We start from the raw sequence: 22,297 nt of genomic DNA, 5'->3' as shown, positions 1-22,297 counted from the left end.
TGGAGCTTGTAAACAGAATGTTTATGCTTGTAAATTATTAAAATCACCAAAACCCTGATTTACAAGGTTTTCTGGTAAACACGTGTATTTTATTAATCAGATTATATATAATTTGTAAAAGTAAAACCGTATATATATCTCCTCAAGTTATATCTAAAAAATATCCAAATCCAAGTGGGATATCATATATATACTGTGTTACATAATTAGTTTTACTTCATCACCAGTATGTGAAGTTGCAGAACTTGTGAACTAACAAACTGATTCAACGCTGCGGCAACAGTTAGACGAGCTTTAATGGAAATCAAATAGCTTCTTTGTGTGTGTGAAGTACTTCAGAGTGTGATCGATCCGTGACACAGAGGGAACAATGCTCATCTCGATATTCACAAGTGACCCCGGCTGGATGTGGCTTTTCACCTCAACTTTAACGAGTTTAAAGCCACTAAAAACAACAATGTCTGCTGCATTTTTACAATCAAATCATCCGTGGTGTGTGGTTGTCTATAAAGAACAGCTCCTACAAACTCAGCTATATTTTATGGGATGTAATTAGGAGCATTGTGATTAAAGGAAAGAAATTGAGGTTAAACAAACTTGAAAAACTGTTTTATTCACACAAGAGACACTTTCAGGCATTTGTAAAGAAGAACATGTCTTTACTCCGAGATGCCAACAATTATCCTGAACCGTTTCAGATACACACCTGCTTACAAAGTGCTGGTGTTACAAGGAGAGTAGATTGTATTTAACTTTTGGGTTGACTTTACCGTTTGTGTTTTCAGTTCAGACAGGTTTAAGTAACCTGAAAACATCAAAACGTTATCAGACTTTCAGATCATTTCCACTACCAGTCTGTAAAATATGGTCTTAAATTAATAACAAACGTTACCTTTATTATGCCTGAAGCAGAGCGCTGGCCAAATCTATCACAGGTTGGGTTTCCTTTAAGAAAAAGATTTCTTATGACTGTGATGAGAAACTTTTAGAATTTGAAATGAATATCTCACTTTGTGTCCTTTCGTTTTCAGCATCTTCTTCTCTCAGTCCCATATTGTCTCTCCTCCAGAACTGCTGTTTTTGGTTCACTACTTTTCTTATTTTCCTGCTGCTTTCAGTCTACTTTGTCATCGCTGCTGTCCTGCCGTCTCAGGACCCTCTCCAGACGCTTTGCCCTAATTGGAGGCAGTTTCTCATACAAATCAAAGCCAAACTCTGAGCGCTGTTGTGGCAGACGGAAGAGCAGCAAGTGGTTCCTCAACACCTGGAAATGAAAAGAGGTGGTGAGAAGAGCAGCGGAGGTTGTGGTTACCAGGACGTGTGTGGACAAATTGTGAAGTAGTTCAACTAATTTGAAAAAAATGATATGATTAAAACATGGATATCGACATGTTGATTCAGCTGTAACACCAGAACACCATGTGTTTCAATTGAGAATAAAAACTAGTTAGCAAGTTAGCAGAGAGGTCTAAACAGACATTTTAGATTGTTTCCAGATATGAGATATTAATTCAATTAAATTTAAATATATTTTGTATTTCATTCTAAAGCAGTTCAGAGTGTTTTACGTTAAAATTTTAATTAAAACAAAAACCACATGAATATTGAAGAAAACCCTCAAGTAAAAGGAATGTCTGTAGTTTGGATTTAAAAGAACAGAGTCTTGGAGCAAGTCAAAGGAAAACTGTTTCATTCTTTCAGTGATGAAAGCCTGAAAACCATCTCAGAGGACTTACAAAGTGCTCAGGACACATGCAGGAGAGTTCCACCTTGTTACCAGATCCCAGGTACTCACAGACAAGCTGTCTTTAGCTTTAGCTCCCACGACCAAAATATCAGTTTTCTGACTGTTCAGCTGGAGGAAGTTTGCTGCCATCCAGTGGTTGATTTCTTCAGAGCAGCTGACTTGGTTGGGAATTGTCAGTGGATAGATGAGAAGCTGGGTGTCATCTGCATAATTATGGGAGCTAATGTTATGTTTGATTATGATGTAGCCAAGGGGAAGCATATGTTAAATAGAGGAGGACCAAGAATGGAGCCCTGTGGGACCCCACACACTAATGTGTGACTGTTTGAGTTGAAGTCCCCAAGTGTTACAATAAAACTTTGATTATGCAGGTAAGATACAAACCACCGGAACCTGAACCTGAACCGTGCCAAGCAGACCCACTCAGCTTCTTAACCTTTCCAGCAGGATCCCTCCTGACACAGCCAGTTAGGACACAGAGCCATGGAAATAATTCGAAAAAATAGATATTTGAATAGTTTGAGTCAATGTGTTTTTTTAAGAAAGAATATTCAAAAGTCATTAAAGGCCAATTTTGACAGGCTTAATACCTTATTTACCCTAAGAGATAAAAAATAAACTGTGGAAGATTTAAAACAGGTGAAAAAACGGTCATTAAAAATGTCCAGCAGCACAACAGTGACATGGATGGTGGTCAAGATGAGAAAAAGAATTTGGAGAGACTGTCGAGAAAACACCCTCAGAAAGTTACACGGGAGGCGAGCGGAACAGTTGGTACAATCAACAAACACCTCGCAGCGTATAAAGACCAGACAGTATACAGACCAGAGTGTGAAGGATGAAAAAGGCAGTTGATTGCAAAAAGTAGAGACGTACCTCATCGGTCAGGTAGTAAATCTTCCTCAGCATACTGTGTCGAGCTGCTTCAACCTCCTGGAGAAAGGACAAGACCATTAATGTATCATTGATGTATCCTGCAAAAGACACTCACGCAAATCCAACCTTCTATTCAGTGCAGCTGTAGCAGCTTCTGCATTCGCTAAATGACGACATATGTGGCAGTTTGCGCTATGTTTTAATGTGGCTGACATTGAAAAAGGCACAAAGCACAATCTTTAATTAATACATAATCAGAGAAATTCAGAGAGGGTTAGGGCAACAGACTTCACCAACAGTTGCTCGGATGCCATACAATGCCGTACCTGTGCTGCAGCGTCCTGAGAGAAGATGAAAGCATTGACGTGAGACAAGGTAACCATATACAAGACGGGACACCAGCGAGGCTTCAGGGTCCCCGTGACCAAAGAGCGGAAGTAGAGATGGAGGAGAGGGAGGGAGTCTTCAGGGGGGGAGGTGAACCGCTCGATAGGAATGGAGAGCTTCAAATGACAGAAAATAATAAATTAATCATAGAATATTCAGGCAAACAACTGTTAAATTACTCTAAAAGTAATCTTAACACATGAAAAGGCAACTAATGAGAATAAAAGCAGGAACAGCCTCATCATCACCTGTTCCACAGTGACTCCCAGTGACCTCAGCATTCCCACATGTTCTCCAAACACAGCCAGCTTCATGACGGCGCTGTACCTCCGCTGCAAGGGTAAGAGCACCCAGCAGCCAAACAGCCGGTCTCCAAAGGACACAGCTTCGTACTGGGTCAAAAGAGCCGAGTACAGGTCCTGGAAGGAAGCTAGACCGGGAGGAGGGACGTTCAGGTCCAAAGTGTCCAGCCGGGATCGCCTGAAGATGGAAGAGATTGGTTGAACACCATTCTCTGTGCAACAATTTAGCTTTTGTGCTGCAAGAATAAGGATATCAAAACATTTTAAGACCTGGTCAGGAGTCTGAACAGACCCCATGTCAGTTTCTGAACAGGTCTCTCCAGGAACAAGTCACTGGAACACAGGAACACACAGGACAGGCGGGCGAGTTTGGCTACAGGAAGGATCACCTACAACATGACAAAATGTTCTGGAGGTTAGTTACAATAACAAATACATATATAGAAATATAATCTCGTATTGCCTGACATGTGACGCTATCACTCGTTAAGTGTTGAAGTGTTAGTGTCGTGTTTATCTTTGTTAAAATACCATAATGCAAACATTCAGTCTTCATGAAAACGGTATAAGTGGGTTTTAAGCAGAATTTATTTTTTTTAAGGACATTTGGTGATTGTTATGAAGGAAACAATAAACATATATTTTCGATCTCTGCTAAATAAAAATTGAACGAGCCTGACTTGACTTGTTTGTGTACCTTTAGTGCCTCCTCCCTCCAGACCTCCAGCAGCAGCAGCCACTGCAGACAGTGGGTCACAGCCTGCAGAGCCCCCTGTGGGAGGTCTTCCACCTCCAACCCTCCACCGTCGGCCTGCCCCGTCCGCTCATACAGGCTGACGAGTGGGAGGAAAGGCCAATCGGATGGCACGGTGGGACCAGTGAGCTCCGGGAGGAGATGGGAGCTGATCCAGGGGTTGTGGCCGAGGAGACCGTCCCGGGACGTCAGTACGGACGGCTCTAGATGGGCCAGGTGAGTGAGGAAGCAGCCTCGTATGGACGGCAGCTGGATACAGGCTTCTCTCAGGAGAGCTCCAACCGTCTGCAGGGAGGGAGAGGTGTGGGGCGTTTCCTCTTGGAGTCTCAGCTCTCCCAGCTCTACAGCCTCAGGTCCACCGCTGTGGCCCTCTCTGGAAAGCAAACAAACATAAACTGAGTAATACTGTCACAAGGAAGAAGCAAAGATTGAGAAATATCACTTTTGGTGGAAATGGATCTGCTAAGTCGATCAAATTCCAAAGAAACGTTACATTGAATAGAATAAGATCTGTTAAAGTAGATGATATTCAGTTTCAAGCATTAAACGATTACAAAGAAGGAATGTATGGAATCAACAAAAGCAACAAAAGTCTATCAATGTTGATTGTGTTGGCACCTACTGGTAATCAATTCACAATGAAAGTGAGTGAAGTGGAGTGGACTTACGATATAAAGTCCTTGTTGAAGATGATTGTGGATAACAGTTCATGTCCCAGGTATTCACTGCCCGGTAACAACCATGGCAGCAGAACCAGCGCCACCTGGTGGTACAGAGAGGCATGCTTGGCTACTTCTGGCTCAATGGAAACCTGAGAAGAAACAAAGATTAGGACGTGTTGTTATTATGCATTACTAATGAGAGGTGGCTTCGGTTCGTAACAGAAGCGATCACAACCTGAAAGAACAGCAGAAGATGGTGCTGCTGACTGAAACAAAGACTTTAACTGCACGCTTTAGGTCGACACAATCATTTACGGGACTTTGATCAAAGTCGGAAGCCTACCAGTCTGTGTGCCAGCCGGAGCAGCAGGTAGAGGAGGTGGTGTTCATGACGGACCAGCCAGGCTCTGGAGTGAGACAGGGTGGGCTTGGCCTGACTGCAACTCCTCAGGTAACCAATCACAGGTTCTGACAGGAGGAGGGCGTTGAACTAGAGAGAGATGGGGGGGGGGGGGTGGTTGAGATAAAATACATTTGATTTTGGTCAACGCGTGCAGGACTGCCAAGAGGCCGCAACCAAAGGCTGAAAATGTGCTGAGCAGTGATACAATCTAATGAAAGAAAGGTTTGTGTTGCTCGGCTCATTATTGTCTGTCGCTGTGTTTACATGATAAAAAAAAAAACCTCCCTAAAGTTCTCCCAACCTCTCCCTAAAAATGTACCTTGAGGCTGAGGCCTTTGTGAATGCCTGTGATTGTTTGCAGGAGAAGCCCCAGGGCCGTGAGGAGAGGGAAGGGGGAGCTAGGAGCAACCGGACCCGGGCGGTCCCTCCATCCTGAGCAGGCCAGGCCAGGGAGGCTGGGAGTGGTTTCTGGGCCCAGATGACTAGCCCGGACATTACACACCACTGAGGAAGACCTGGTGTCAAAACAAGTCACAATCAAAGGACAAACTGTCAACAAATTGATGGTTTTCTTGCTGATAAAGGTCAAGAACAAAACAAAGGCAACTGATCTCAGGTCAGACATACTTTAGGTTCTTAATCAGGCCTTGAACAACATGGTGGGACAGCAGGGGGAGGAGCACCTCAGACGTCAGCCGCTCCAGTTCTTGAAGGGTCTCTACTGGCTTGAAACCGCTCTGAGGAAGAGAGTTGTGTCGTTCATGCATTCATAGGTTGGTAAAGCACACAGAGCTCAACCACGTGAGCTACTTGAGCCATAACAATACACTTGTTGTAGGAAGTATAACTTGATTTGTCCTCACGCAGCAGGAAGCGGTACCTGTCTGGAGAGCTGATGGTAGTAAGCTTCCAGGTAGACCAAGTAAGCTGGTATGACAACCAGGCTGATGTCTTTCTGAACGGGATTATCAAGGTTCTTCACAAAGCCCCTCAAATGTCCCAACAAGGACACCTGCAACCCTGTGACGTGACCCCAAGATACTGGAGGGGGAGGAGGGCACTCTTCTCCCTGAGAGCTGTGGCAAGACAGAGAGGGTCATGTGTACAGGGCTGCAACCAACAAGTATCTCCATTGGTGATTATTCTACTTATTAATCGATTAGTGGTTTGGTCTGTAAAATGTCAGAAAATGGTGAAAGAGGACAGTGTTTCCCAAAGCCGAGGTTGACGTCCTCAAATGTCTGGTGTTGTCCAAAACTCAAGATCAAATTTCAAAAATAATCTTAAAAATAAGACATCAGCGTTTAATAAGAAGCTTGTATGAGAGAATTTAACCTTTTTTAAATTTATTTAAAAATTACTCAAACAAATTACCGGTAATCTATTATCAAAACAGCTGCCAATTATGTGTGATGCTTTTTTTAAACTTCTGTACCTGACCATGCCGGCCTGTAGCTCCTGGTGGCAACCAGCTGTGTGTGTGACCTGTGTGAGCAGAGAGAGCAGAGCCAGGACCCGCTGGAGCTGCAGCGGCAACAGAGGACCCGAGAGGGCCAGGACTGTGTGAACCGACTGTAAGGTCTTCGCTAAGCCCGGATACAGGTCTCTGTGGAAACATAATGACATGCACTGTGAGAGCAGAGCCGAGGGCGAGAGTGCCGAGCTAATCAGTACAGAAATGATGAAGCGGTTCTACGGATTCACCGTCTCTAATCCGGCTACTTGACGCTCCTGGAGAGGACGTTCTCTGCCCCTGGTGGTCAGATTGAAATGTGTTCACTTGCATGTATAATTTGCAGGCCTGTCCGTAGCCGGCTGCCACGGCCCACAGCCTGTAGGCCTCGGTGGAGAGCCTGAGGGCCTCGGCCGGCTCCAGCAGCAGCTCACCGGGCTCAGCACTCAGCAGACAAGGCAGACGCTCCTTCACTCCAAGAGAGTTCAACTGAGGAGACAAAGAATAACGGAAACATTTAGATCGGAAAATTGGATAATGATTATGTGGTACTTTCATACAGGATGCATCAGTATGGACACAGTTCATCCAGTTATTAAACACCTCTCTCAAACACACGGCCATTCTAATACATTACAAAGCAATTCAACGCTGTTGCTTGCACTGGCCCTAACAGATCCCACAGCGGCACTTACCAGTCTGGCACAGGCGTGTCTGCCAGAGGTGGCCAACACTCTCAACAGCTTCATGGCGCTGGCCAGCGGGAGTCCGTAAACAGACTGAGGAATGGAAGAAGATGGCGCCGTCCAGGAAGCGGGAAGGAACTCTGACAACACCGTCTCCATCAAGCGAGGACAGTCAAGCACCTGTGAGTGAAATGCAATCTCACTGAATGTGGCAAGACGAAAATATAGACAACAATAACGAATTGTACGACAATCATGGTGGACAAAATCGTTGATTACGGTAAGTGACTGTTGCAGTTGTTACCTGGGTGGCAGATGAGGACGAGTGCCTCGCGATACGAGTCAGGATCTGCAGGACGTCCTGCACCACTCGAGGAGAAGGTCGGAACACCTCGAGGATGTAACGCAGCCTGGGGAGCAGTTTCATCTTTAACAGACCCTGAAACACAGACATTAAGCATTCCACCTTTATCCACAGAGCTTCTAAATGACTGTACCTTTACATTACAAAACCAAAACGGAAGTCTGTCTGTGTGGCTTTCGATTTTCTCCACAATCGTTCATCATATCGACTTCACGCTTGGCGGGTGTATTGCTGAGCACCAAAGGAAGTTCAGTTTGGAGTGCGAGTGAGCGTATATTTCCAGGCAGCCATGGTTTGAGCCGGCACTGCAGCACCGGTTATTAAAATCTGAAAAAGCAGAGGAAAACAAGTGAAAAGTAAACATGTTTACCTTGACAACATCCTGCCTGGCCACATCATGATCACTCTTCCTCTCCTCCTTCTCCTTCGCCGTCTCCTTCATGCATTCGGGCAGCCCTTCATCCTCCTCATCTTCCTCCTCCTGAGCAGACGGCAGCAGAGGGAAGGAGGCCAGGCCGCGAAACCACGAGAAGGTGCAGTCCAAACACTCCTGGGAGGACAAACAATGGATATTTGAACATGAGGGACAAGACATTGGGACGCTCTTGTAGAAAAACAGTAACAGAAAACTAAAGTGTATTATCTCTTCTACATTTTTGCTTCTGGGTTTCTGACATATTTTGTGATAACTTGTGCAGTTGCTTGTCAAACTTTAGTAGTATTTGCAGATAAAATGACACAATCCCATGTAAAAGACGGCATGTTTGAACGGATCGTCTTACTTCATCGTCGTCACACACAAGGAGGGCTTTCAGCGCATGCACGGCTGCAGACATTACTCCCTCCACACCGTCGTCCAATGCAAAGCGGAGCAGGAAGAGCAGGCCGGCGTCGAGCAGAGTGGACACCACGCTGCCTTTCAGAACAGACAGGTACTCCCCAGCACGCGCCTACAGGGTCAGAAGATCCACCACTTCAGTGACTACAGACATGTGTCTCTGCAGCTACAATGCGCGTCTGTTTGCGTACCTTTGAGAGGATGTTGGCCAGAGTGCCGAGGGCCAGACTCCTCTGCTGGATGAGCTGACTACGAGACAGCAGGAATAGTTCCTGCAAGGAGTAACCTGCCCGCTGCAGAGGAATCCTCAATGTTAGGAGCAAAATCATCTCAAAGCAAAAGACCTGGAGCCTGATGCTTCACCTTTTTTCATTAAATCATGAAGAGATCTGATGATGTTATAAACATTTGTTCTTTACAATAAACATGAGTATGAATAAAACGACTTGTTGTCCACTGACCTCGGGCTCCTCTCCATGGTGGTGTAAGCCTAAATGGGTGGGCAGATCCTCCGTGGGTGGAACCAAGGTCCCCGCGAAGTCAAACCGAGCCTGCATGGCCTATCAGTACGCAGAACCAACGCAGAAAAACTCAATGCGTTAAGTTGAAATTAATAAAAAATGTCATCTGCTGGCGTCATGAGAAATATCTCCTGACCTTTTTGGTTCCTTTCCTTCTGGGTGCCGGCAAGTCTCTCATCCACTCCAGCTTCTCTGGCTCCAGCTTATCCATGTGGACCCATTCCTTCTGAGGCTTCAGCAGCAGGTCTTTCTCTGAATTCACACACAGACACACAGAAGGGTAAAAAGCGAGACTCGGAGCTATGTATGATTTCTTGTAACAATTGGTACAACTGTTGTGTGTTGTAGGCAGCGCAGATAAAGTGACAACTCCGACACCGTGGCACCGCTGTGAACACAAACTATTCCTATTTGTTCTCAACCCCAAAAACAAGGGTTGTTTTCTCTAAAAAAAGGAGGTAGAGGAGGCAATAAATCAATGCAGATTTGATGACCGTGTTGCCTTCTACTCATCTAATAAATCATCTTTGGCCAGAATGACAGAAGCAGCTCAGGTTCATAACACATTTTGGAAAATGAATGGTCCATGATGTGCAAGCTCTGTTCTCCATACGCTCCATCAGCAATACTTTCATCGGGATTGGGAGCGTTCTGTGAATGATCTGCAGTAACTTCATTGCAGAGAGTGGCTACTTCTGGCTCAGTCTGGCCTTTCTGCTAATCACACAAAGTGAAGTCGGTGATCAGCATTATGTCAGGATTTTAGCCTTGCAGCAGAAGCGTCGCACATTAACTTGAATACTTGAGCAAATGTACTTTGTTGCATTCCACCACTGCAATTTAAACAAGTCTAAGGAGGCAAGAAGTAGTGTGAAATAACAGCATAGTCATCCTATAACTTTGATGCTGTTGATGTATTTATTTATCTCCAGCAGCAGCAGCAGCAGAGACCAGGTAGACCTGATAAAAAGGTTATTTTTAAATCCATCTTACCCGTCACAGCAGGTGGTGGTGGCAGATCCTCCTCCTCTCTTTCCATCTCTACTTCACGGGGTTTCTGAAACAGCACAGCAGCACCAGAGGAGGCCGACTGTCTGCTCACATCTTCAAGAGGAAAGTTGCCCTTGCTGCTTTTGCCCCGGGGCTGTTTGGACGCGGAGGCAGAGGACAGGACACTCTGGGCTTTGCGAGCTTTTATAAAGTCCACTAGTCTGGGATCTGGGAAGCAGAAATAATCGCGTTATATACGCAGTGGTACCAACAAAATGTACTTTACTAGTTATTATACAAGCGCAACACATATCGTGTCTTCATCTCAATGTATATTACATATGAATAACGCATCATGTGGACAACATGATTGCCTACCGAGCTGAGATAAGAGTTTCTTCTGCTCCTGTAGTATCTCCGACTGAGACATGGCCTGGAGCTTAGCCTGGTTCTCCCTGTGGATCCTTGTGGTTTCTCCTGAGCCATCTGGGCCCCCAAGACCCCGGCCAGACAGCAGACTGGGACCCGACACTGCAGTTGGCTCTGGAGAGGGGAGATAAAGACAAAGGGGAGACAAAAATAATGTGAAGAGGGGGTTCTGTGGAGAAAGACCAAATCCGAAATTGAATTATTTCCTCTCGATGATCTGCAGCACCACACTGACCTGTGTCCATGCTGGTCTCAGGCGGCAGCGTCTGCTCTCTGTGTTCAGCTTCAGGTGCACAATGAAAAGGTGTCTGTCCCTCCGTTAGCCTCTGAGCTGCTATATGACGAGCAAAGATACTCTTCTTTCCAAAAGCGGAAGACAGTGGCACCTGGTCGTACGGATGAATGCATTTTTTTTTTTTTTAAACAAGTTGAATGATTTATTGTGACGATACAATGCGAGTATGGACACACAGCTTGAATAGTAAATCTTCATAAGTTGAAAGTATTTTTTTTAGGTAATATGAGATTCTGCATGTAAAGAGAAGCTATTCATTGTAAATGGCTTTACACACTGTAAGAATCACACTCCTTATGAAGAATTGGCATTGACGCTTTCTTACCTGGCTGCTGGTTTCTGAACGGTGCGATACTTTAGGGAACGCCACGCCTGTAAATGCTGGTAGAGATATCGGAGTAGAGCTGGTGTCTCTCTCCTTAAACAAAGATGGATGTTACAGATCCATTGATGAAATCATAAATAAGAACACTGTCAATTATGTTGAGCTTAACATGATACCAGCAAACTTGGATAACTAAAATACTTGGAGAGGTCCAACAAGGGGGGAAAAGCTACTTTATTAAGCACACAGTTACTGGTTTATACTTGTCATTTGCATTCAACAACAGGTACGGTACTTACAACTATTCTGGAGAGAACAGCAGTGACGTGAATGTCATGTCTGTCCAGCCTCTCCTCAGCATCCTCATCCTCGAAAGTAACCTGACTGGCTTTGAACCGAGACTTCTTAGGAGGGGCTGGTGTCAGAGACGGGAGTTGGTCTGGAAGATCTAGAGGAAAACATAACAGTAATCTTACATACTAGTATATATGGTCCATTGTTAGCGATGGGTGTAACTTATGCTTGTTAGCAACTTAGCCTCATGTTGAGCATGAGAAAAACCCTGTAACTGTCGATGAGTATTTATTCTCAAAAAATAGACACATCTCTTGCCTTCTATGGTGACAACGTCCCTCTGTCTTCCTTCATCTTCCCTGTTACAGTCTCCTCCTCCAGCCTCGCCTCTCCTCTTGTCGGGTCTGCGGACCACATTGGCAGCAGGCGGAGCACCAGAGGTCAGAAACCTCTCCTGCTCCCTGAGGAGGTCCGCCTCAGAGTCGGATGGCTTGGGACGCCGCAACATCCCTCTAAAGAGGACACACAAGATCATGTTAAATACATTTACACTGTTGGATCTAATTCTGATTTCCCGTATCCATGTATGTCCGTCTATAACCCGCGTGAACCCAAACAAGTCAGCTCTCCAACACATCGCTAACCTTAATGCGAACTAGCGTTATCTGAGAGTAAGAAAGGACAGAAAGCAACACACTTTAACTAACAAACCAAATCAATTACACATATCTAACGTGCGCTAACTATCATTTGTTGATACTGCTTTTTTTTCGCGTGTAACGTTAGTTAAGTTCCGACACGCACAATTAACGTTAGCTATCGTTAGCTTGACGTTAGCTTGAAATGTCAAACCGTACTCAGCTGAAGGTACAATTATCCAACACAAAGCCAAACTGAGTCAATACAATATGGCAGTCTTTGTTGTTTTAAAATGTGTCACAACTGTGGTAGCTAACCTTCAGTTAACGCTCAGTGTTGGGTCCGTGTTACCAGCGTGAATACACAATTCCCGGTAGACCACACGGAAGATTTCTAATGTGACACCGTACTCCACCTTCACAATAAAAGCTCGGCCCGCATAAACAGAAAGGAATGCGCAGCGACTTCCCTTTCTCAACATCCCCTTGTTTTCCCCAACTATTATTAGGGTATTTAGAGGCTTGGAAGGCACACGCAATGTATCTGAAGTTGTTGGCAAATATGTTAACGCATCCTTGCTGATTTATCCCGTGTAACGCGCAGGGTTTACCACATACCTCAGCTCTATATCTCGCGGTATCCTCCTCCCTTCTCCAGGACACTGGGCAGCGCACCGACATCTGGATCATCTGGGTCAACATTGCGCAGTGACGTTTTCTATTATGTATGGGTTTTATGAGATCATTTAAAGTGGCCATTGACAACAAGCCTCGCTTACTGCATAATGGTCAACCTCTGCTGCCTTTTATGCGGTGAAATCCCTCAACCCCTCCCCCCTCTGTCCGGCCAGGCGGGACCACCGAGGGATCCCCGCTCGGTGCAGCAGCAGCAGCCTGCTGGCTCCGGCCCAGACGGTGTGGGGCTGAAGGGGACACAAAAAGGGGGAGCAACCCGGGGGAAACGGAGCAAGAAGGAGTGAGTTTATAATCTCTCCCTGACATGCGAAAAGTGCAGCATGCTCTCCTCCGATCCGGACTCTGCGGAGGACACGGCGGCCAGCGCTCCCAATGATGCTGAGGAAGAGGAGCCGGAGGAGGAGGAGGAGAACTCGCCAGCTGTGAGTGATGTTCTGGAGGAGGTAGGTGTAGTCATTCATTAGCTTGAATAAACATCAAACAATATTTTATTAAATGGTTGCAGTTCTTATGAATTGATCAGAAAAGTATAACAAATAACAGCAATGACGAACCAAAACATTATTATTGTGCAATACAAATAAGCCCACTCTTAAGTGCAAGTTCCTTACGCTTATTCTTATTATTGCCTTTCAATATATATACATAGCAAATTAAATATGAAAGACATTTGAGTTCTGTGATCACTGGAAAAATAAATACTATTGACATCCTCTCTGTGCCATCAGAGTGCAAATGCTTCCACCTGCAGCCAGACAGCCTCTCTGCTTGATGAAATGTCAGAATAGTCCATTTCACAGTGGCAGTAGAATCCATTGATGTGGAAATATACTCTCACCAACGCATGCATAATATTCCCAAAGGGAGTTGTTAAGCCAAACAAATATTTTTGCATATCCAGACCATGATTTTAAAGTTTTGATCAATTGTACACATGCATGTGTCTGTGTTTGCTCCACAATGCCCTCTGACTTTACTGTCACGGAATAATTACTGTGATTCCATCTGGGGGATTGGCTGTGTGCAGCCAGCCATGCACAGATAGTAAGAGAGCACGAGTTGTCTTACCTCAGAGACATTGTCCATGTAACTGCCAGGTCCTATTTAGCGGAGTAGATTAAAGTACAATTTAGTTACAAGCAACTCTTATTTTTTCCACAAGCATCCTATTTATCTTCAGCCAACATATTTAGTTTATTAGGGCTTACATTGTTTTGATCGGTAACCTTAAATTGACTCAACATTTTACCAAGAAGCACGATTTAAAGTGAGACTCTTGCACATCTAAACTGTATGTAGTGTGTAATGAATGCAGTCCAGAGGCCTGGACTACTGAATGCCATCCTCTCTAGTACACAAGACTTGCATCCCTGTTTGCTCCATAAATAACTGAGGTGGAACCCGCAAAGTGACATCCCTACCCCTGTGTCAGCGCAGTAATGGATGGGCTGGTTGTCAGCATAAGTTGTTTCACTCCATAAAACACCAGAGGTAGTCTACGAGAACACAGGATCTCGTGGGGATGATTGTCACCACAAAAAGCAAAAATATTAGAAAATACATTTAGAAGTTATGATAAATGTGACTGACAAGATGGGACCAAATTACTATGTGTGAAACTCCCAAACTAAGAGATGCACACATTAAATGTGTCGGCCCTGGTTTGCTCTTTTTGTGCACAAAGGGTTACACTCGAGCTTCTTTTAGTGTTAGTGTTACTGATGAAATAGCTTGAGGCCATTGTGTCTTTGCTGAATGTGCACTTTCTGTTTCTGTTTGTCTGCTCGGAGCTAATCACCCAGTACTCAGCAGATAAATGTAGATCAGAGGTGTGTGTGTGTGTGTGTGTGTGTGTGTGCGTGTGTGTGTGTGTGTGTGTGTGTGTGTGTGTGTGTGTGTGTGTGTGTGTGTGTGTGTGTGGTGTACTTAAGCAGTGGTGGGAGAAGTATTCAAATTTTTTTCTTGACTAAAAGAATCAAAAGCAGAATTTAAAAATACTACATTACATGCAAAGCATGTCACAAATGTAAGTGCAACAGAAGGGTCCTTGTAAGTGTTGTATTATTATGAAATTATAAATATCAGAAAGTAGTGAAAGTTCCCAGAGTCCAAGATGACGTCTTGAAATGTCTTGTTGATTTTTTACCAACAGTCCAAAAGTTAAAGGTATTTCATAAAAAAACATGAAACAGGGAAAAGCAATGAATCCTTACATTTGGAACCAGAAATATTTGGAGTTTTTCCTTGATGAATGAGGTAAATGTTTAACTTATTTTTCATTTTCTGTTATTTAATCCGAAGCTAGAGCATAATTTCTGTGCAAGGTGCTTATGAGGCTCTATTAAAAAAAGAAGCTTATAAGTAACAAGAAATTGAAACAGAACAATGTGTGTTGGTCGGTCAGGCTCCATTTCTACAATGGATTCTAATCTCCGATGTTTTTAGGAATGTTGTCGTGCTATTATAAGTGTGATATTAATGTGACAACTTTACCAGCTAGTACATTAGCCCATGTGCAATATAAATTTCAGAAAAAGATGTGTGAAAACATCTCAGCTAACGTTTATATATGTTATATATAAATATTATAAATATTCATATGTGCCTGCTTTGAGTCACAGCCTACCAGGGACACTGGTTTAATTGAATTCCTGTGAGCTCTCTTTAGTTTGATTTACTTTGTGCTTAGGTATGGGAAAGCTTGGCAGTCCAAAGTGGAGCCACGTTCATTTGCATTTCTACTGTATGTCACTGCCAGGTTTCAGAGCCTCATTGCTTTAAGTACCTTCTGCTCATTACTCTCTCTCTCTCTGCAGCAGCGTCCAGTGAAGCAGTCCGTGGGTGCTTGCATCTGCCGGGAGTCCCATTGGCGCTGCCTGCTGCTCTCTCTGCTCATGTACAGCTGTCTGGGCGCGGTGGCCTGGTGTCAGCTGACCCGGGTCACCAAAATCAGCTTCAACTCCGCCCTAACCTCCTCCTTCACGGCCTCCTTCGCCTCCTCCCTGCGGGGGGGCTCTGGGATGAGCGTTGGAGGACACTCAATGATCTACCACGACAGCCCCTGCTCTGACGGCTACATCTACATCCCTCTGGCCTTCCTGCTCATACTCTACGTCTTATACATGGTGGAGTGCTGGCACTGCAGAGCCAGGAGCGAGCTGCAGAGCAAAGCAGACGTGGACAGTGTGTATGAGCGCGTGCTGCGGATGAGGGAGGCCCAACCTTGCATATGGTGGAAGGCCATCAGCTACCACTTTGTGCGACGGACTCGGCAAGTCACCCGATACCGCAACGGGGACGCGTACACCACCATGCAGGTGTACCACGAGAGAGTGAACACTCACGTCGCCGAGGGCGAGTTTGACTACAGCCACTCTGGGATGAAAGATGTCTCGCATGACCTCAGAGGCTTGGAGGGACTTCCGGCAACTCGCCTGCGCTTCACCAAATGTTTCAGCTTCACAGAGGCCGGTCCAGAAAATGATTACCTCAACCAGAGAGCCAGGTTCTTCTCTGAAATTGAGGGTTTGGACGATTACATGGAGGCCAGGGAGGGGATGCAGCTGAAGAACGTGGACTTCAGAGAAAACCTAATAGCCTACGTAGACCCAGATAGGATGCCTTGGTACACTTCCCAGGTTGCCTTCTGGCTGGCAGCTCTGCTGATGTTATCCTGGCCTCTGAGAGTGCTGACAGAGTACCGCACTGCCTATGTGCACTACCGCATAGAGAAACTATTTGGGCTAGAGTACAGCCCCTCTCCTCTAGATGAAGACAGGCCTCTGGGGAATAGTACTGGTTGTGGTATTCCCAGAGTAGACACGCTGGACAGCACTGAGATGGAGTGGCACATACGCTGTAACCGTCAGGTGATTCCCAGCTACTCAGAGGCCATGCTGATAAACATGAGCACAGCAGACTCGAACTCATTACAAGACACCGAAGGCGCCTCGTCCTCAAACTGCTTCCTTCTGGACAGCAGCCAGACTGCTCAGAGTTACGGCGCTCTGCAAAGCCAGGAGGACTGCGAGCAATGCGAGGAGCCGAACGGACGAGGAGACGGAGGAGGCAGGAGGAGGACCATCGCCAGCTCCAGCTGCTCCTCCATCTTCTCCTGCCGGGGAGCGCTGCTCCACTCGCACCCCTCCTCGGACACGTCCCGATTCTCTCTCTGCCGCATGTACGGCTCCCATCGCACCGTGTCTTTGTGGAGGAGCCACAGCAGCAACCTGACTGACCCCTGCTGCGCCGACGAGCAGTGCTGCCGGTCCGACTCCAGCCGGCTGGCCCTCAGCGATAGTCCACCGACTTATAGGGACGCCCGGTTCTTCCCAGTGCTCATTGTGCATCGGTCTGAGGGCCGTGGCGGCGAGGACGGGAGGGATGTGAGGCGATATTACATACGCAGAGGGTCGTCCTGTGTGGAGACGGATCTGTGAGGGATATGGAGACACTTATTGATGAGTCAAGATAAGATTCAAAACAGTAATGATGGCCGATGTTGGTCACTGTTTGCTCCATAGACAGAATGACATTATTGAAGATGTATGGAGCTCTTTCAGAAAATTCCACTGTAAGTGAAGTAATAGTCACTTCTATTTTTTAACACAGTCCTCTGGTTGAATTACACATGCTGCAGTGTGTATGACAATAATAATCAGATTAAATGGTGCATCAATGCCACGGAGACATGAAAACTGCATGACATCAGCATCCTACTGTTTTCATCACTCACATTTCTCAAAAATCACAGGATTTAAAACTTCACCGGTTCTTACATTGACTTTGTATGTGTTATTATACGTGTGAGGATTGTGCCACTTAGAGGTGAGAATAATACAAGTAAAAAGAAAAGTTGCATGTCATTACCAAGCTTTTGTCTTTTTGTTGATTTATAGTGAAACCAAAGACATTTTTTCTGTTTTTTTTGTCTTTTATTCAACACCACAAAGCTTTTATTGATGAGTAGGAACATGAACTGAATGTCAAAATGTAAGCAGTAAAAGTAGTCCTGACAAATTATTTTTGTAAAGCAGTATTGTGACTTGTACCATGTCAGATTGAAGGGAATAACGTGGCGTTGTATTCACTCAAATGTGTTGATTATTAAATCATACATTGAATCATATCACTGTTGCAAATTTCTGTATTTTAATTTAAAGTCACAAACAAATGTAAACGGTCCCTGTTGTGTGTGCTGATGAATAAAAAGAAAAAGAAGAAGAGCGATAAGTTTGTCCTGTGATCATGTTGATCTGAGGTCACAGATACTCTCAGCTCACTGGTTCCTCAAGTACAACTAGAAGGAAAGAAGCACTGGAATGACTACACGGACATCCAATGACTCCAACCAATAAACATCCTTTGCGTTTGCCATCCTTTGTGTTTGTGGTTAGTACAAATATACCATTTATGCAAGCAAAAGTGTAAATGCAGAATGTTGTTGCCATCTAAGATAGAAGCAATACTATACTTTTACTATGATAAAAGCAACACTTCAAAAACACTCCATCACAAGTAAAAGTACATATTATCGGACCAAAATAATTCTAGACTGTTATATTACTACACAGTATATTACTTCTCGGGATTATTATCACCAATGTATGAATGAGTATGTAGCATTGTAATGCTGTTGTTGGAGAAGTTCAATAACAATGAATAAGATGACCGTGTGATTTATATTGAAAATCTGAATCTACAAAGTAACTGTCAAATACATACAGTGATATCTCTCTGGTCTTTTTCTGCTGAACACTAGATGCCACTGTTGCTAAGGACTGCATTGATTTATTTATATTAAAAATGTATATATTTCTTCATGGGTACATTCAACAGTACAACAGAAACAATTGAAGTCAGTTGATTTATGATGAGCAAAAACTGTGACTGCATTAGAGATTATTAAATAGTATTTTATACATGTTTATATTTTTGTCAAACAAACTACCACATAACCCAGTGGTGGAAGAAGTACTCAGACCTCAGAAATACTTTGAGTACAGCAGCTTATTTTATTAATTATTATTAATTATTAAGAATTATTATTATGTTATTCAGAACCGTACAGTCCTCGAATAAATGTACTTTCCACCAGTGGTGTCACGTTTTATTTATTGTTTATTAAAAAAGTACTTCGAGCAAAACGGTTGTCCGACTATGGAAGTAGGGTCTGCCCCTCTCCGCCTAAACGCGCGCCAAGGGCCCCGAGCGCTTCCATGACGTCACTTCCCACGCGCGCGCGATATCATGCTAACGACAGCTACCTCACCGAGAACAGAGAACTATCCGGGGCCTTTTACAATGTGTCCAGGTACCGTCAAACTCACCGCGGTTGCCCACTGAAGACTTGCTATACCGGCTGTGTGTGGTGTGTTCGACAGCCGGTCAGATGCCGCTGCGGCTCGGTGGAGACCACCGGTCCGCTTGTTGACATCCATGACGGGGACGGACGTGTGTGTTGTGCCCGGGAGCTCCAGGACGTTTTTCCGCGGAAGTTTATTTTTCTCTTCCTCTGATATGCATTTAAACCCTTAGTTTAACTCTGACTCGGCCTTAAGCCGGGACATCAAGAGTTTGTGTTTTTGTTTTGTATTCGGTTGTGATGAAGCTGCAGTGTGATGTCGAGGTGGTGAACCGGATGCTTCCCTCGTTTGGGATGAAAAGTCGAGGGAAGGGCACGAGAGCGGTGCTGTCCATCGGGAAGCATGCGGACAAGACGAATCAACGCAACACCATCTACATGATGATCTGCACCGCTAAAGACAGAGCAGGCTCAAAGTACAAGGTCAGTGTTGTTGTTGTTTGTACTGTACTGTCGCTGAAGCTGGACTTGCGTCCCTGGGTGTGTGCCCCTTCATGTTGATTAAAAGTAAATAAATAGGAATGGCTGAATTTGACAGTATGACCGTTTCTTTTTCTTATAAACAAGAATTGATGCACCTTGTTGTTGTTGTTGTCATCGTTTGGCTCCTTAAACTATCATTTGAAAAAAAATGTAATATCTGGATGCAAAAAGGCTCAATAAACATTCGTTAAATGTAATTTAACACGCACAACATGGTACGTCCAGCGTACAGGTCATGTTATAACAAAGCATGTACATGCTTTGTCAATAAGTATAGTTCAATAAGGCAGTAAATGATCTTCATGTCATATTGTTTGTCAGGTTTCTACAGTAACTTTTTGAAATAAACAGTATTAAACATTGCATTAGCAACACATTCCAGCAACTTTGACTGTGTTTTTGGTATTCAGTTCAACTCAAATGCATGCCACTTTTACTTTTATTCCTCTATTTTTTATTATTATTCATCATTGCCAGAAAGACCTAGACGATTTGAAACCCTCGACGTATAGTGTTCATGTTCGCTAATGCTGCCTTCAGGTGCTCCTCAGGAGCTTCTGATTTAAAAACGCCAAATATACACCTGCATGTTGAGGAAAGGGTTCAAAAGCTTTCGGTATTCCCGTCTACACTTGTTGAGAACGTGAATCGCTCCTGGTTGAATGGTAACGCCTGAACACCCTGTTGTGTCATGTATTTTTCCATCGCTGACATTTTGCCAACTTTCTCTTGCAGCTGAAAGACAACATAGAGAAGTTCTTCACCTGGTTTGTGGAGGAAGGCAAGGCCACCGTGAGATTAAAGGAACCTGCTGTTGACATTTGTTTGAGCAAGGTACGACTTCCAGCTGAACACAGTCTGAGTACTACAGTGTTTATAAGTGAGGACCGTGTCATAAGATTCTACCTACTCGTTTATCCAACTAGACGCATTCAGTTGTTTTGACTGCATCTACCTACAGGCCCACCATGTTTTAAATCCTAAATAAATTGACCACACATTTAGATGAACACCCTGATATGTCTTTGGGTCTTTTTTTGGTTGACGGTGTATTATTTTGGACTGCATTGGATTGTACAGGTATTCACCATCCATTAATCCACCTGTGTCTTCATCTATTCATTTGTTTGTAGGCTGATGCGAACAGCTTGAAGAACTTCCTCTCGGCGGCTCGTTTGGCCGACAGGGGAAGTGACGCGAGTAGCCTTCCTCTCTCCACGCTCACTCCTGTTCGCGCCAGAGACGTAGAGCAACCCAAGAAGAAGCTCACCATCGTCTCCAAGAAGGACTACCCCCTCACCTCCTGCTTCCCCTACTCTCTGGAGCAGCTGCAGGTCTCCTACTGCAAACTCTCCCGGGTGGACATGCGGATGCTGTCTCTCAAAGGTAGAATGAGTTTAACTTCATACAATACTTTGTGCAGTACTACATAGCTGGATTAAGTTGTGTTGTTTGTCTTTGGTTTTGTTTTTGCAGCTCTCCGCAAGCTAGACCTCAGCAACAACCACATCAAGAAGCTCCCTGCCACCATCGGGGACCTGGGCTGCCTCTCCGAGCTCGTCCTCCACAACAACCACCTGGAGGCCTTCAGCGAGGCCCTCTGCCTGTCCACCCTGCAGCGGACCCTCCAGCTCCTGGACCTCAGCCAGAATCGACTGCAGTCCCTCCCGGCTCAGTTCTGCCAGCTCAAAGAACTAGTGAACCTCAAGCTGGACGACAACAAGCTCGTCTGTTTGCCGTTCCACGTGGGCCGACTCTCCAAGCTGAGGTTCCTGTCGGCGGCGCACAACCAGCTCGCCATGTTGCCCTCTGACTTCCGTAAGCTCAGTCTGGAGAACCTGGACCTGTTTGGGAATCCGTTTGTCCAACCGAACCCTCTTGACCACACGATGAAACTCACGTTCCCACTTCCTCTTCAAGAGATGTCTTCCAGAGCCGTGGCCAACTTCAGGTTAGACTTAAACACGCCCGGTGTACCGTACTGTATCTTCACTGTGGTGCTTACAGCAGCCTCCCAATTGTATCCTCTCTGATTCACCTCGCAGGTTACCTTTCGGACCTCACCTCATCCCTGCCCACTTGTGTCGGGACCTCGAAGTAGCCAAGCTGTGCGACTGCGGCCGTGTCTGCATCAATTTCTACATCAAGACGGCGGTCAGCATGAACCTGCACCAAGTCTCTCACACGGTCGTCCTTGTGGACGACATGGGGGGCACGGACGCTCCGGTGCAGCAGCACTACTGCTCCCTCTCCTGCTACTCCGAGTTTTTAGACAACTCGCTCCAGAGAGGAATCAGATGAGGAAGAACAAAGTATTTTTGTTTGGCAGGAAACAGACTGACTGCTGGAAATTGCGGTGGATTTAGCAACAGAGATAAGAGTCGGATTTAGTCAAGAGATACTGTCGGAGGATACAGTTGCCTGGTAACGCCTTTAAATGAAAGGAGGATATTGACTCTATTAGGCTTTAAAAGTGCTTGAAGCAGCCTGTTTTACACTCTCACTCAGCTTATATTGCACTCCCTGACTTAACTGCTCCATCTGTGACTGAATAGCACTGACTTTATGGAATGATAGCGGGCAGCCACACGGACAGTTTGCCATTGCTGCCGGGGAACGTCACACATCGTCTTTCCTGCCTCAGAGCAGACTGCAGGCTACTGGCCCACTTCTACAAGGCAGGAATAAAGAAATGAGATTCATTTGAGTTTCTTCCTGAACACAGTGCCTCAGGGTCCGTGAGCGTTGGCTAAAGGGAGTTGTTTTTTACTGTGCTAATGACCCACAATT

The 22,297-nt window shown here is 45.1% G+C and overlaps 3 protein-coding genes across 4 annotated transcripts; 2 read left to right on the top strand and 1 right to left on the bottom strand.

The window, feature by feature from the left end:
• Nucleotides 1-548: 548 nt before the first annotated feature.
• rpap1 (RNA polymerase II associated protein 1) lies at nucleotides 549-12,339 on the bottom strand. Of its 2 annotated transcripts, none has more exons than XM_079287235.1 (27): nucleotides 12,283-12,339; nucleotides 11,645-11,838; nucleotides 11,332-11,480; nucleotides 11,033-11,125; nucleotides 10,648-10,798; nucleotides 10,362-10,526; nucleotides 9,987-10,211; nucleotides 9,130-9,245; nucleotides 8,934-9,032; nucleotides 8,664-8,765; nucleotides 8,417-8,584; nucleotides 8,005-8,184; nucleotides 7,575-7,709; nucleotides 7,280-7,450; nucleotides 6,916-7,073; nucleotides 6,567-6,737; nucleotides 6,012-6,207; nucleotides 5,759-5,868; nucleotides 5,451-5,646; nucleotides 5,072-5,218; nucleotides 4,735-4,877; nucleotides 4,010-4,439; nucleotides 3,583-3,701; nucleotides 3,259-3,490; nucleotides 2,950-3,126; nucleotides 2,624-2,680; nucleotides 549-1,264 (listed from the first exon to the last, which is right to left on the bottom strand). In XM_079287235.1, exons 2-27 carry the CDS (start codon nucleotides 11,832-11,834, stop codon nucleotides 1,115-1,117), a joined length of 4,230 nt encoding a protein of 1,409 aa, XP_079143361.1. In that variant the 5' UTR covers nucleotides 11,835-11,838; nucleotides 12,283-12,339; the 3' UTR covers nucleotides 549-1,114. The 2 variants fall into 2 exon arrangements, with proteins under 2 accessions (XP_079143361.1, XP_079143362.1); XM_079287236.1 differs by lacking the exon at nucleotides 12,283-12,339 and adding an exon at nucleotides 11,971-12,096.
• A 640-nt stretch (nucleotides 12,340-12,979) lies between these two features.
• Nucleotides 12,980-17,099, top strand: LOC306790240 (transmembrane protein 151B; the record flags this gene model as incomplete). The annotated part of the gene is made up of 2 exons (XM_079286401.1): nucleotides 12,980-13,103; nucleotides 15,477-17,099. The coding sequence occupies exons 1-2, from the start codon at nucleotides 12,981-12,983 to the stop codon at nucleotides 17,097-17,099; spliced, it is 1,746 nt and encodes a 581-aa protein (XP_079142527.1). The 5' UTR covers nucleotide 12,980.
• Nucleotides 17,100-18,920: 1,821 nt separating this feature from the next.
• lrr1 (leucine rich repeat protein 1) lies at nucleotides 18,921-22,284 on the top strand. The gene is made up of 5 exons (XM_079286433.1): nucleotides 18,921-19,447; nucleotides 20,243-20,341; nucleotides 20,641-20,893; nucleotides 20,984-21,458; nucleotides 21,553-22,284. Exons 1-5 carry the CDS (start codon nucleotides 19,265-19,267, stop codon nucleotides 21,806-21,808), a joined length of 1,266 nt encoding a protein of 421 aa, XP_079142559.1. The 5' UTR covers nucleotides 18,921-19,264; the 3' UTR covers nucleotides 21,809-22,284.
• Nucleotides 22,285-22,297: the final 13 nt, after the last annotated feature.

Source organism: Melanostigma gelatinosum (genome assembly GCF_949748355.1).
Source record: "Melanostigma gelatinosum genome assembly, chromosome: 16".
Lineage (NCBI taxonomy): Eukaryota > Metazoa > Chordata > Actinopteri > Perciformes > Zoarcidae > Melanostigma > Melanostigma gelatinosum.
This window is presented reverse-complemented; position numbering and strand designations above follow the sequence as displayed.

What these genes read in the sequence shown, in the direction of transcription:
- lrr1 (XM_079286433.1), top strand. Translation starts at nt 19,265, where the DNA reads ATGAAGCTGCAGTGTGATGTCGAGGTGGTGAACCGGATGCTTCCCTCG. An exon ending in GAGCAGGCTCAAAGTACAAG is followed by an intron (nt 19,448 to 20,242) that starts GTCAGTGTTGTT and finishes TTTCTCTTGCAG; the next exon opens with CTGAAAGACAACATAGAGAA. An exon ending in AGAGCCGTGGCCAACTTCAG is followed by an intron (nt 21,459 to 21,552) that starts GTTAGACTTAAA and finishes TTCACCTCGCAG; the next exon opens with GTTACCTTTCGGACCTCACC.
- rpap1 (XM_079287235.1), bottom strand. Translation starts at nt 11,834, where the DNA reads ATGTTGCGGCGTCCCAAGCCATCCGACTCTGAGGCGGACCTCCTCAGG. An exon ending in CTACAGGCCGGCATGGTCAG is followed by an intron (nt 6,208 to 6,566) that starts GTACAGAAGTTT and finishes GTCTTGCCACAG; the next exon opens with CTCTCAGGGAGAAGAGTGCC. An exon ending in ACAAAGGCCTCAGCCTCAAG is followed by an intron (nt 5,219 to 5,450) that starts GTACATTTTTAG and finishes ATCTCTCTCTAG; the next exon opens with TTCAACGCCCTCCTCCTGTC.